General features: G+C 56.0%; 4 protein-coding genes across 4 annotated transcripts; all 4 read left to right on the top strand.

Annotated features, from left to right (window-relative positions):
* Positions 1-2,144: 2,144 nt before the first annotated feature.
* On the top strand, positions 2,145-3,363 carry VTJ04DRAFT_3136 (uncharacterized protein; the record flags this gene model as incomplete). Its single annotated transcript, XM_069361003.1, has 3 exons — positions 2,145-2,204; positions 2,694-2,825; positions 2,956-3,363. The coding sequence occupies 3 exons, from the start codon at positions 2,145-2,147 to the stop codon at positions 3,361-3,363; spliced, it is 600 nt and encodes a 199-aa protein (XP_069221657.1).
* A 345-nt stretch (positions 3,364-3,708) lies between these two features.
* On the top strand, positions 3,709-7,430 carry VTJ04DRAFT_3135 (uncharacterized protein; the record flags this gene model as incomplete). Its single annotated transcript, XM_069361002.1, has 3 exons — positions 3,709-3,856; positions 3,914-6,922; positions 6,982-7,430. The coding sequence occupies 3 exons, from the start codon at positions 3,709-3,711 to the stop codon at positions 7,428-7,430; spliced, it is 3,606 nt and encodes a 1,201-aa protein (XP_069221656.1).
* Positions 7,431-9,783: 2,353 nt separating this feature from the next.
* On the top strand, positions 9,784-12,276 carry VTJ04DRAFT_3134 (uncharacterized protein; the record flags this gene model as incomplete). The annotated part of the gene is made up of 2 exons (XM_069361001.1): positions 9,784-10,902; positions 10,966-12,276. 2 exons carry the CDS (start codon positions 9,784-9,786, stop codon positions 12,274-12,276), a joined length of 2,430 nt encoding a protein of 809 aa, XP_069221655.1.
* A 99-nt stretch (positions 12,277-12,375) lies between these two features.
* On the top strand, positions 12,376-12,636 carry VTJ04DRAFT_3133 (uncharacterized protein; the record flags this gene model as incomplete). Its single annotated transcript, XM_069361000.1, has 1 exon — positions 12,376-12,636. The coding sequence occupies one exon, from the start codon at positions 12,376-12,378 to the stop codon at positions 12,634-12,636; it is 261 nt and encodes an 86-aa protein (XP_069221654.1).
* Positions 12,637-13,302: the final 666 nt, after the last annotated feature.

Here is a 13,302-nt window from a genome sequence, read left to right as displayed (position 1 = left end):
CTCTCCGGGGTTTCCATGCTCCCACGCATGCCCATTGTGCGGGAGGGGGTGTGCATGGCGCGAATCACCAGCCAACATCTGCACACGCCAGCGCAGGCAAGCCACACAGCCATATACCACTCGGGTAACCTCGACGAACATGCGGTAGCAACTACAGGAATAAGACGACGCCCGTGGAGATCCGGGATCAGCCTAGCTGGGCAAGCGAGAGAGGGGGACGGGAACTGTTGACACCTTGATGCGGGGAAGGCATGCGCTTGTCTCGCGTGCGGTGATGGAGAACAGCTCTGTCTTCGTCTTACCGCCTGGCAGGGCCACGTTTGCGACATTCTGGGGCAGGGGAATGCAACTGCGGATAGTATTGCAAAACCCTCGAGCCCGGATACGGTACGTAAGGCTGGCCGGCATGGAGTGACGTCGGGCAATACGACCCCGTACTACGTCCGGAACACCGGATGCGGTCTCACTGAGATTCCCCCACTGCCACTAGCGGAGGCGGAGCTATGACGCTTGTTGTGACGCCGTTGATGGCACTGGACCCTGCAAACTTTTTTTGTTGACGCAGATCTGCCTTCTGCCCTACGCATCTAGCCGACCGGAGCTGTTGAAAACCACCCCAGAGTTGGGCTCGCGGGCTTAGCGCGTTACATGGCGTGGGAGCGTCACGGTAGCGTAAGGCCTCCCATCAGGGTCTTGGTGGGATGAGACATCGACCGGTCGTTGGAATGTGGCCGTGAGCCCGGAACCACACCACGGTTAGCTCATGTCAGGGCGGAGCATCCCGACGACAATGTGTTGGCGAAGTTCAAAGTTGCTTGCCTCGCTTCCCTTGCTTTTGGATTTGATGCCGCCCGCTCGGCGCAGACAGTTCATCCGAGTCTCGATGCTGCCTGATGAAAGTAAGACCTGAAAGAGGTTTGCTCACTGCGAGAATGAGAAAGAGGGATTCTCACGATCCGGCCTAGTGAAGGTCCACCCCGAACTGGCTGCACGCCCGCCGGCAGAAACTCCGGTAATGCGGCGGTGACACAGCCGGACCATGACACATGGACTTTGTATGTATGTACGGAGTACATACCACTAAACGGGCCGGACCCAAGAAGACCCTTTGAATCTGCGATCTGCTCCTAGTTACGCCACAAAATACGACGCTCTCGGGGAACACACCAACGAATATTCTGACGTTTCGAAGATGCTGTTGGCCAGCCACACGTGGCCACTACTAAGCTCCCCTTGGTGGCGACAACCCTGTGTAAAAGACACGAGCTCTTCCATAGAAACCCAGAGTGTCACGGGAAGAACTATAATTCTCGAATCTTGGACACGAGGTGACAATTTCCGCAGCAAACTTACTGTGTAACTGACCAGGGAACACAATACAGCCTTCAACCGATTTTATCCCCGCCCGCCTGCAGCAGAACGAAGCACCCGCTGCTCAAAATCTTCGAGCAGCCACACAGGAACAGACGGACAGGACAGCACATACAGGCTTGGCGTCGCTCTCCGCGAATCCTAGTTTGGCGCTACGGATCGTGCCGAGAGGGAGGGTTGGGAAGGAGGGAACATTATCTCGTCAGCATTCATGTTGGATACGAGATGTCTCTTCAGTGTTCCCGTGACATAAGTAACGTAACTCCCGGAATGCCCAAGATCTGGTTCTTGCCAGTGGAACAACGCACACGAGACACGTGAATCCAACCCAGTCTGTCGGAATCGGAACTCGGGATGGCGCAGGACGTGAACTTAAGATGTCCACTTCTGTGGCGGTGGTTTTTTTTAGTGACACAAGCAACACAACACAAGTGAACAAGTGAACACCGCTGTCGTTCTGGGTTTGCGGTCTCAGCTCGACCAGCATCCAGCAGCCAACAAACTTCCTTCTCTCCACTGATGTCACCGCGCAATTTGCAGCGATCCATGCTCAGAACGGCAAAGGCCAAGCAAGCAAAAAGACAGTGGAGGCGTTGGGAAAAGGGGATCGCTTCACCCACCCCACCCACAGCATCGTGTCCAGCGCGTCTTGGCAAATTGCTGTCTCGTCTGCAGCGGGTCCAACGAGATGAGGCTTCGCGTGGCGTTTGGGCCATCCAGCGCGGCTGGTGGTGTTCTGCGTCCTGTGGTGTTCGGCAGCGTTCACTTCATCGATGAGCTACGTAGAAGCAAGTAGTCCTCCACACAATGACGGCCATGGCGGCGTTGAAACGGTACGAGTCTTCAAGGCTTGCTGTCATTTTCAACGTCATCCATTGGGGGAAGACTGTTGTTCTTTTGTATAGTTTGGATTGGTCCGCATTGCGAGGGATGCCTTGCTTGGCCTCCCACAATAACTTGAGGTTCATGGGGCAATGCGCGGGTATGGACTCGGACTTGGCCGACCCACGTCCTGCGTCGGGATACACATATACAACCCTAACCCTCATTATCGTGCCCTGGTTCCAGCAAATTACCCCTGACGCGATGCAGCGGTTGCAAGCCAGACGAACAGCCGCAAGCGTCCAAGCTGGAGTGACATTTTTGGCATTCTTCACTTGACATTTCCAACCTGCTCAACCAATTCCCTGTTTCCTCCCCCAAATTGGTCGCCCTTCGGTGAGGTCGACAGCCCTTCGTTCCTTCTTTCTATTCCATCATCTCCTTTTCTACCTCTTCCGTAGTGCGGCAAGCGGCAAGCGGCTATCGCAGGAGCCGAACAGGAATTCCTGCCGTCCCTCGACTTCCAGTCCACCCGCCGCCGTCGCCCTTTTGAAACGGCTGGCCTAGCCCTTGCGCCGGGATCCAGCTTCTTCATCCTCTCGTTCCTCTTCTTCGACTCGGTCTGGGCCTACGTATAACGTTGAACTCAGTCCTTCTACGATCCACTCGTTCCTCCGAATACTGTTAACAATCTGTTGGCCTTGTCAACTTTTGTCAATCGTTTGCGCCCGCCGCTTGCACCGAGACCTACTACTACACTAGACAAATCGATCATCGATCGATCGCTCAAGTCCTTCCTTTCTCTGGCTCGGAGCAAACACCAACAGACCACAAAGCAGCAGAGCGCGGCGCCACGGCACCACGGCACTGCGGCATCCACCCCCCTGGTCCAAACTGGCAAGTCAGCATTTCGCGCGCTGCTCTGACTGGCCCATCCGATCCCGTCTCCTGAGAGACCAAAGACCCGACCAATCTTTGCTCAGTCTCGACCAATCTCGAATTGCCCAGCACATCCCCGCCCACACAAACCTGCAGAAGCGCAACAGCACGACACAGCGAACGGCGCCGCCCATACGCAGCCTGCTGGACTTGACTCGGCTTCGTCCCGTCTGCCGTTTTTTGGTCCCTGCGTGCCCGTGCCGGCTGCTTCCATCCACAAACCAGCCCTGACTGTACGTTTTGTTTTTGTATCCATTTTCTTTCTCCCCTCTTTGCCCAGTTCAATCCCATGGCAAGCGGTGGTTGGTAACACTGCCGCTCTGTGCTTGTCTTTCTTTTGATGTGCATGATCGGTTCATGATCGCTCGTTTTCTTCGTCTTTCTTTTGCCTATCGCCCCAAGGGGGAACGAGGACACCCGTGACATCCCATCTCGGTCAACGAAGCCTCGAGACGTCATCGCAACGGGTGAAGCACCCCATCCCATTTTTTCCTGTGCCCAGTTCAGTCTGCTCATCGCATTTCCATCTCATCCACCGGCCTCCATTGCTAACTGTGGCTCCAAGCTGTCAGGACCATGTCGCTCCCGCAGAGACCGGGCGCGACGCCCTCATACGAGGAACGGCACAGCTACCGTTACTCGCAATCGCGACGCCAACCCCGTCCCGCCGACATCGAGGCCGGCGCATATGCCCCCGTTACCACGGGGCAGCCACTTCATCAACGTGGGCCCTCAGCATCCTCTTTCGCCGAAACGATTCCGTCTCCTAATCCGGAAATAGAGAATGCTCCCCTATCGCCCACGTCGCCCCGCGCAGACCAGCCCGAGACGCCGTTCCAGCGTAAGAGGAGCCTCGTTCGGCCGGAACGGAATCGAATAGGCAAAGACCACCCGAACTACCACTACCGCAAGCATGCCGCCAACATGGACGTCCTGCCCTCCTCCACCGGCAACGATCCCATCATCGAGGACGTGGAGGGCAGGGACGACGACGCCTCCGGCTCCGGTTCGAGGAACGACGACATGCTGTCCGACACAACGCCGCCGAGAACACGCGGGCACCGCGACCACGACCGCGAAAAGGCCTCTCGTGGCCGGAGGAGAGCCTCCACCGGCGGCAAGGGCAAGATCACCAAAGAGGCAAAACGCAAGCACCAGCAGGAGCAGCTCCGCCCGCCCAGTCTTTGGAATATCTACTGCGCCATCGTCACGTTTTGGTGTCCTGGCTTCGTCCTCAAGTGCTTTGGGTTGCCGTCGAAAGCGCAACAGCGCGCCTGGAGGGAGAAGATGGGACTCATCAGCATCATTCTCTTCATCATGGCCGTTGTCGGTTTCCTTACTTTTGGCTTCACTCAGACTGTCTGCGGTATCCCCCCGATGCGCTTACGCGTGAATCAAGTTACCGCCGGCTACATGATCTTCCACGGCACCGCCTACGACTTGTCCAGATCCCACCATCCTCCGGCTGACGGCATCCCTTTCCGCCTTGACGGGACGTTCCCCAATGTCTTGTACGACCTCCCTCAAAAGAACGGCGGCAAGGATGGCAGCTTTCTGTTCCAAAACGTCAACGGCAAGTGCAAGGGCCTGATCAACCCCACCCCCAAATCTGAGATCCCGCATGACAACAACGGCAACATGGCTTGGTACTTCCCGTGCACTGTCTTCAACCAGGACGGCTCCTCCAAGCCCAACTACACATGGCCGTACTACACGGGATACGCGTGCCACACTACCGAAAATGCCAGGTCCACCTTCTACAAGCAGCTTAAGGGTACTGCTGAGGTCTATTTCACTTGGGACGATATCAGGAACAGCTCGCGCAACTTGGTCGTCTACTCGGGCAACGTCCTCGACCTTGATCTTCTCTACTGGTTTGACGACACCCAGGTCACGTATCCCCAGCGCTTCAAGGAGCTTCGTGATCGCAAGTCGCCCGCCAACCAGGCCATCTGGGGCCGCGATATCACGCGTGCCTTCCAGTCCTCTGCCGACAAGAAGTACGCCGAGTGCCTCCAAGAAATCATCAAAGTCGGTTCCATCGACACGGACACGGTCGGCTGCATTGCCTCCAAGATCGTCCTCTATCTCTCGCTCGTTCTGATTCTGTCGATCGTCCTCTCGAGGTTTGTGCTCGCGCTCATCTTCCAGTGGTTCATCAGCAAGACGTATGCCGCGGACAAGACCTCCCAGACCTCGGATCCTCGCCAGCGCCAGCGCCAGATCGAAGACTGGTCCGAGGATATCTACCGCGCTCCTCCGCGCCTCCCGGGAGATTTTGGCAGCAGTGTCAATGGCTCTTCGGACCGCACCAGCAAGCGTGGTAGCACATTCCTGCCGACCACGTCGCGCTTCTCGGCCGTCTACGGTGCTGACCGCGCCAGCCGCAAGTCGGGCATCCCAACCACCATGGCTAGCCAGAACGCCGGTCAGCTCCTCAGTCCCATGTATCGCCAAGCTAATGACAGTCGCACGAGCTTCCTCAAGTCGGACCCCTACAGCACCGGCACGAGCCCGAGTGAGGGGCCTGGACCTGCTGGCTTCATCCATGAAAATGTCGTTCCTCAGCCCCCTGCCGACTGGATGCCCTTCGGTTTCCCCCTTGCTCACGCCATCTGCCTCGTTACGGCCTACTCTGAAGGTGAACTTGGTCTCCGCACAACCCTGGACTCGATCGCCACGACCGATTACCCCAACAGCCACAAGGTCATTCTTGTGATTTGCGACGGCATCATCAAGGGCAAAGGCGAAACCATGTCAACTCCCGATATCGTTCTGGGCATGCTCCGTGATCAGATCATGCCTCCGGAGGAGGTGCAGGCGTTCTCTTACGTGGCCGTCGCCAGTGGCTCCAAGCGCCACAACATGGCTAAGGTCTACTCGGGATTCTACGACTACGGCCCGAAGTCGGCAGTGCCCGTAGAGAAGCAGCAACGGGTGCCCATGATTGTGGTGGTCAAGTGCGGTACGCCTGACGAGGCCAACCATGCTAAACCCGGAAACCGTGGCAAGCGCGACAGCCAGATCATCCTGATGTCGTTCCTCCAGAAGGTCATGTTCGACGAGCGCATGACGGAGCTCGAGTACGAGATGTTCAATGGGCTGTGGAGGGTCACCGGTATCTCGCCCGACTTCTACGAGATGGTGCTCATGGTGGATGCCGATACCAAGGTGTTCCCCGACAGCTTGACGCACATGATCTCGGCCATGGTCAAGGATCCTGAAATCATGGGCTTGTGCGGTGAGACCAAGATCGCCAACAAACGCGCCAGCTGGGTCTCGGCTATTCAGGTCTTCGAGTACTTCATCTCCCACCATCTGGCCAAGTCGTTCGAGTCTGTTTTCGGCGGTGTTACCTGCTTGCCCGGATGCTTCTGCATGTACCGCATCAAGGCGCCCAAGGGTGCCCAAAACTACTGGGTGCCGATCCTCGCCAACCCTGACGTCGTCGAGCACTATTCGGAGAACGTGGTGGATACCCTGCATAAGAAGAACCTGCTCCTGCTGGGTGAAGATCGTTATCTCTCGACGCTGATGCTCAGGACCTTCCCCAAACGCAAGCAGGTGTTCGTTCCGCAGGCCGTGTGCAAGACCACTGTTCCGGATACCTTCATGGTGTTGCTGTCGCAGCGTCGTCGCTGGATCAACTCGACAATCCACAACCTAATGGAGCTGGTGCTGGTCAAGGATTTGTGCGGCACGTTCTGCTTCAGCATGCAGTTCGTCGTCTTTATCGAGCTCATCGGTACCGTCGTGTTGCCGGCCGCCATTGGATTTACCTTCTACGTCGGTAAGTAGCCATTCGGTTCTCGCATCTATCCTAGAATTGGTTACTGATGTTATTTCTAGTCACCATCTCCATCATAAACTCGCCACCGCAAATCATCCCTCTCATTTTGCTGGGTATCATCCTCGGCTTACCCGCCGTGCTGATCGTTATCACGGCGCACAGCTGGACCTACGTCGCCTGGATGTTTATCTATCTCCTATCGCTCCCCATCTGGAACTTTGTCTTGCCGACCTATGCCTTCTGGAAGTTTGACGACTTCTCGTGGGGTGAGACGCGCAAGACGGCCGGCGAGAAGTCGAGCAAGTCGGGCCACGAGGCCGAAGGAGAGTTTGACAGCACCAAGATTACCATGAAGAGGTGGGCCGAGTTCGAGCGGGAGAGGAGGATGAGGAGTAATTTGAATGTGGGTGGGAACAATGGGTATTGGGGGTCGACGGAGAACGTGGTTGGAGGAAGCCAGCCGTTGGTTGGGCATGGGCCGTATGATGGGTATTATTCTGATGCGTGAATGATGGGGTGAGCATGCTGGTGTCGTTTCTTTATCATCTTGTTTGATGGCTTCGAGGATTGGGTTTCTACACTGCTACTACTGGATTGGGAGCACAAAAGGGGCTGCGTGGTGTTCTTCGTTGGTTGCTCGTTTTCATTTCGTTTCCCCCGTTTCCCCTCGACAACGGTTCATTGTCCGTTTCGCCTCGGCGCGAGAAAGTAATTCTATCTAGTTGCAAGTACATAGACTCAGACGCAGAGACAGACACCCATCCCTTTATGTGATGTTACGGTTCAGCGAGGCCTGAGGTTTCTTTTTCTTCCCTGAGTTTGAAGGCTCGATAGGCAATGGGGATTATTTCGCTTGGAATAGCGTTGGGAGGTGACAGGCCGACGTGGGCAGTGAGGAGGTCGGTGTGTCGATGTCTACTGTCCTCTCGATTTCGACAATATCAAGCCGATCCTGGAGAGATCAGGTTTTTTTTGCACTTATGCGCTGTTGCAGCCTCCTGCAGTCTCGACTGCCTCCTTAGGGGTTGATTTTCAAATTGTCTGCACCAAAACCTGGAACATGCAAGCCACATATCCCTCCTGGTTTGCCGGTGAAGGGGACTTCATGTACGTACGAGATTCCGTATGTCTTGGGGTCCGGATTCTGACTATGGAGGTCAGCAAGTCTGTCAGATGGGCTCAGCTGTCCTGCTGCTGGATGGACGGGCAAGCGGGAACCGTCCTCTTCTCGCATCCAGCCGCTTTTCCATGCATATGTTTCTTCCCCAATCCACGGATTGCAACCCTTTGTCACCAGGATTCATGATGCCTTTTGCGCAGCAGCAACAGCAATCATACATCATGCCCCAAATCGGCACCCCGCATGCAGGCCGGCTCGAGTTCTCCATCTAAGACTCGGCTGCTAGGCCAAGTCGGGCGGGATACAGCAGCAAGGAGGGGGGAGAAACCAACCAAAAAGAGAGCCTGACAGAATGATGGACTGACGACGTGAATAAACCCTGATGTCGAAGTTTCCCCGACCAGTCCCAGCGCCCGTGGTGGATGCAACCCGACGGCGGCGCGGCTTGCAGCAGTCAGCTGCTGGTTCGGTTCTTTCCTCGCTCGGGTCGAGAGGGGGAGATGACGCAGCTGGGAGATCAACTAAATGAAACAATGAGATTCATATGTCACTCGTACATATAACCGTGACGTTGGGTCCATTTGCTGGATATGCTTGGATGGTTCAAGCGAACAAGAGAAGCACATGTCGTACGTAATGCCAGCCTCCCCTTTTTGTGTTTTCGGTGGGCTAAGAGACGTTTCAACGTCTGGAAGAGCCTTGTCGAGACGAAAATAGCAATAAAAAGAGAGCTTTCAGCCCGTGCTTTCCACGGGAGTTGGTTGGCGTCGGTCGGTCGGGCAGAGAAGGAAAGAAGGAGCTCCCCGATCCCCACACCTCCACTGCTTGGCCTCTTGCCCCCCGACACCCCGCCACCGCGATCCTGATTCGTCCAGGTTCCCGGCCGGCACCTACCTCTACTCAGTCCTCCCTCGAGCTCTGTGCCTGAAGAAACATTGTTTCCTTCTTCCTGCACTCCTTCCTCAAGATATTTTGTCTTTCTCTCAGCTCCAGTTGTCCAGCCTCAAGTCGGGGAATTCAAACGCCCGCGTGTGCAGTTGGGAGTCTTTCATCCCATCGTCTCAAACCCAGCGACTACTGAACGAGACCTCCGGCAGACCGGGATGCATTCTCGCCGCCCGGCACCCGCCATCGTCATCACCTACCGACCCTGCTGATATCACCAGGCCCAGAAGCACCTTGGAACACACTCACTCACGTACGCTCAAAGCTGTGCTGGCTGTTGCAGATTTTGGCCGTCCGTCTGTGTCCAAAGCGGAACGCGGTAAAAAGAAGTTTTGGCATTTCGGGACTCGGGACGGGAAGAGGCTACGCTTTCGCTAGCTTGCCTCCCCGCCACCAACCCCCCACTACGCACTAAACACTCGGGCGCGCGCGCGCGGCAGCCCAAGAGGTCTCGTGAGGCGCTGCTGCGGTTTCTCAGCTTAGGAGTCTAATTCGCCAACGCCGGTCTCCATTCTTCATCTTTCGGAGATCTGATACATACGAGGACACCACACTCCTGCTCGTCTTGCTCTTCGCCGGCTTCCTCTGGGTTCTTTTACGCTACCCATCTTACCTCGCCCCGGGCCTGGGCTGCTTGTCTTGACTCTTCCCCAAGACCCGCCCCTTTGGTTCGCAGCCCGGACTCTTTGAGCGCCAGCGAGCGCCACCGCGGACCACGCGCACCTCCTAAAAATTCCTGCCCATGGGATCCCGTTCCCAGAACCGGGCTTCTAACTCTGAGCCCTTCCCCACCACCATGGATCCTGCCACGCTAGAAGATCCCTTGGATGGGGATGACAATGACGTTATGGGCGGAGCGCCCCTGGATATGGCCGACGACAGCCCCGACGAGGTCTTTGGGGGGTACGTTATGTCTGTCGTGAGCAAGATGGAAGAGGGACTGGCAGACGAGGAGGGTCAAGAAGATATCAGTTCCCAAGGAAACTATTCTTATGGAAGCTGGGGGCCACAACCATCATCGCATCATATGGAGGACGAGGAGGAGTACGATGATGAAGAGAACGAGAATGATGACGGCCAAGATCGTGAAAATGACGACAGCGAGATGGAGGACAGGACGGCGGACGTGAATCGCTTGGACGATCACATCACCAAGATCATGGGATTCCTCGACCGATCTACCGACGATGAACATGAAGACGACGATGACGAATGCGACGACGAGAGCGGCGATGATGGCGAGTTCTGGGAGGAGGATTACGCCTGGGGCGATGATCCAAGCTGTCCATTCCACCACCCCTCTTTCCACGCCGCCGACGACGGGGACCTCGACGCGATGCTTTTCGACCCCATCTATCCGCCCTACGATGATGGTATCGACGCGTCTGACGACGATGGGCTGGGCGGCTTGCCAGCCACACACGCCCCCCACCTCAGTGCGTCATTCTGGACCGATGATTCTTACGATATTATGCCAACGGCACCTGCTGTCCAAGTACACATGGATCCTCCCTCCATCGTCGCCACCATGATCCAGCAAGTCGCTGCCTTCTACCAAGCAGTGGAGGGCGGCGCCCCAGATGCCAACATTCCCTTCCCGACCTTCCTAACCAACACCATCCACACCATCGGGCCGCGAAACCACACCTTGACCGAGTTCCTTGACCATTGGGTCCAACACAACCGAACCCCTCGGGATACCTCCCGAGGCCGGTATCCCCTGCCTGGTGCCGCAGACTCTCTGGAGAAGAACACCGAGGACCTTAGCATTAATTACGCCGACCTTGAAGGCGACCGTTGCGATTTCCAGGGCATTAACTGGGAGGAGATGGGCGTCAGCAGGCGGCTGGCCAGAGAGCGGAGGGACCTGACATATTCCAACTATGTCAACCTCCGCGACTCTGATAGGTGGGAGGTGAGTGGATGAAACAATGCTTTGCTGTGTCGAAGAGACGTGGTGCCTAACTGTCTTCTATAGCCACATTTTCCGGACTATCAACCTCCGGTCAAGAGCAACTTCTTCAGGTTCCGGAGTATGGACATTAAGAGGGACATTCATCTGTCCCACTTCCAGCTCCGTCATGTGTTCGCCGCAACGTCGCGCTCCCGCGTCTTCTATCCGGCCGTGGGCACCGTGCAGCAATTCAACCCTGTGTCTGGCGACACTCGCGCAGTACTGAAACTCATAGATACTCCATCCTCCCAGATATCAACTCTAGCCGCCAGTCATGGCTTCCTCGTTGCCGGTGGGTTTGGCGGCGAGTATTTGATTCGTCGACTCGACACGGGCGAGCCAGACAGCTATACTTGTAGCGGGGGCATCATAACCACCAGCATGAGTGGTATCACGAACCACGTTGCCATATATCAACCTCGATCATCGTCGGGCCCCGTCGCCGCTTTTGCCTCTAACGACAACCGCATACGCGTCATGGACATCGGCACCGAGAAATGGCTATCCGACGAAACCTACGATTTCGCTCCCAACTGCAGCGCCATCTCTCCTGATGGACGCTTGCGCGTTGTCGTTGGCGACAGCGTCGACGTGCTCGTTACGGCAGCCGACCACGCTCAACCCAACCGCCCAGCCGACGTCATCCACCGCCTCTCGGGCCACCGCGACTACGGCTTCGCCTGCGACTGGGCTGACGACGGGTGGACCTTCGCCACGGGCTTCCAGGACAAAACCGTCCGCGTCTGGGATGCTCGCCGGCTGCACGAGGCCCACACCGGCCGCGGAGCACCCGTGTGCACCATCCGCAGCGACCTTGCCGGAGCAAGGTGCCTGCGCTTCTCCCCGATCGGCAGCGGGCCGCGCGTCCTGGTGGCGGCTGAGGAAGCGGACATGATCAGCGTCATTGACGCGCGCACGTTCAAATCCAAGCAGACGTTTGACGTGTTTGGCGAGCTGGGAGGCATTGATTTTGCGGACGGCGGGAGGGAGCTGATGGTGCTGTGCTGTGACCCGGCGAGGGGGGGAGTGTTGCATTTCGAGCGGTGTGCGGCGGCCGAGGCGGAGGCGGCGTCTGCGGCCGCGGAGCTGGTCGGGGCGTGGGAAGAGGAGGGCATTTATATCCCTCCTCATTCTCAATATGGCGGTGGAAGCGGCAGGAAGGGGAAGGCGAGGAGGTCATCGGGCTCGTCTGCTTCGGGCTCGGCTTCGGCGTGGGCTGCGGCGGCCGGGTTGGATTGGAAACCGTCAGTGTTTACCGAGGAGAAGAGAGTGAAAGGTGGCATGGCGAGGTGGAGGAAGAGGATGGCTGCTTCAGTTGAGGTGGGGTTGTTTTGAACGGATTGAATACACAAATGGGCAATGGGGGAAGTATAGGTAAGAGAGGTGTGGGTGGGTAAATTGCATTGGAGATGATAGAGTGTTTGTCAGGAGTTCATGGGTCATGTTCATATTCACAATCATCATGGGAGGTGGGTACTCTTTTATCTTTTTCATCTATCAGATGGCTGCTGGCTGGTTGGTTGGTTGTTTCTGTTCTGGTCTGTGTCAATGCAAATGAGCATTTTCTGGGAGACACTGGAGGCTGGACGAGGAGATATTATGGGGAACGTTTTACGTTTGGTGGTAATGATTTCTTGTGGTCATGATTTCGCTCGGATATTCATGATACCTATCTGTACCTACCTAGGTGCCTAACTTCTACGTGTTATGTTTGTTTCGAAAGGGCATTTTCATACTGACAAAGCATTCAAAGGGTTGAAAGAAGATGGGAAGGAGTTTATCATTGTCGTCTTGTCACTATGCCCATATGAGCATCACAAGCGCTTATTAGGTATGCAATATCAAGTAACGATGTTGCGTTTCTCGGGACGCTTGCTTGCTCTTTTATCTGTCGAGTACCTCAGTAAGACGAGGCCATTGCGTTTATCAAGTTCTACCTAGTGCAACCTTTACGAAATGCTTGAACATAGCACTCTGATGGGACGGTAGCTAATGAGTCTTGACTGACACGTTTGGGAAAAAAGGGGTAGTAGAAATATGAGTACGTAAACAGAGTGCCGACTCCTGAATTGATGGAAGGCACGATGCTTGTAGCCAAACTACCATAATCAAGTCGTTGAACATAGAGATATCGGGTTACGTTTATCTCTCCGTTTCTTCTTCTTCTTCTTCTTCCATCACTCTCAAAACAACCAGGAGGGAACATGGCCAAAATGGCCGCCGGCCCATCAAAGTGGGGACCAAAGAGGTCCTCCGTAGTGAAGAGACGGGAGACGGAAGACACGATATGCCGCTACCCGCCGGTTCTGTACGCCTGCTGCATACCAGACCCAGGTATGTACATACACAGATACTTGACAT

Source organism: Mycothermus thermophilus (assembly GCF_041956435.1).
Source record: "Mycothermus thermophilus strain CBS 625.91 unplaced genomic scaffold VTJ04scaffold_2, whole genome shotgun sequence".
Taxonomy (NCBI): domain Eukaryota; kingdom Fungi; phylum Ascomycota; class Sordariomycetes; order Sordariales; family Chaetomiaceae; genus Mycothermus; species Mycothermus thermophilus.
Note: the sequence above shows the minus strand (reverse complement) of the source record. Positions and strands in the feature narration are given on the sequence as shown.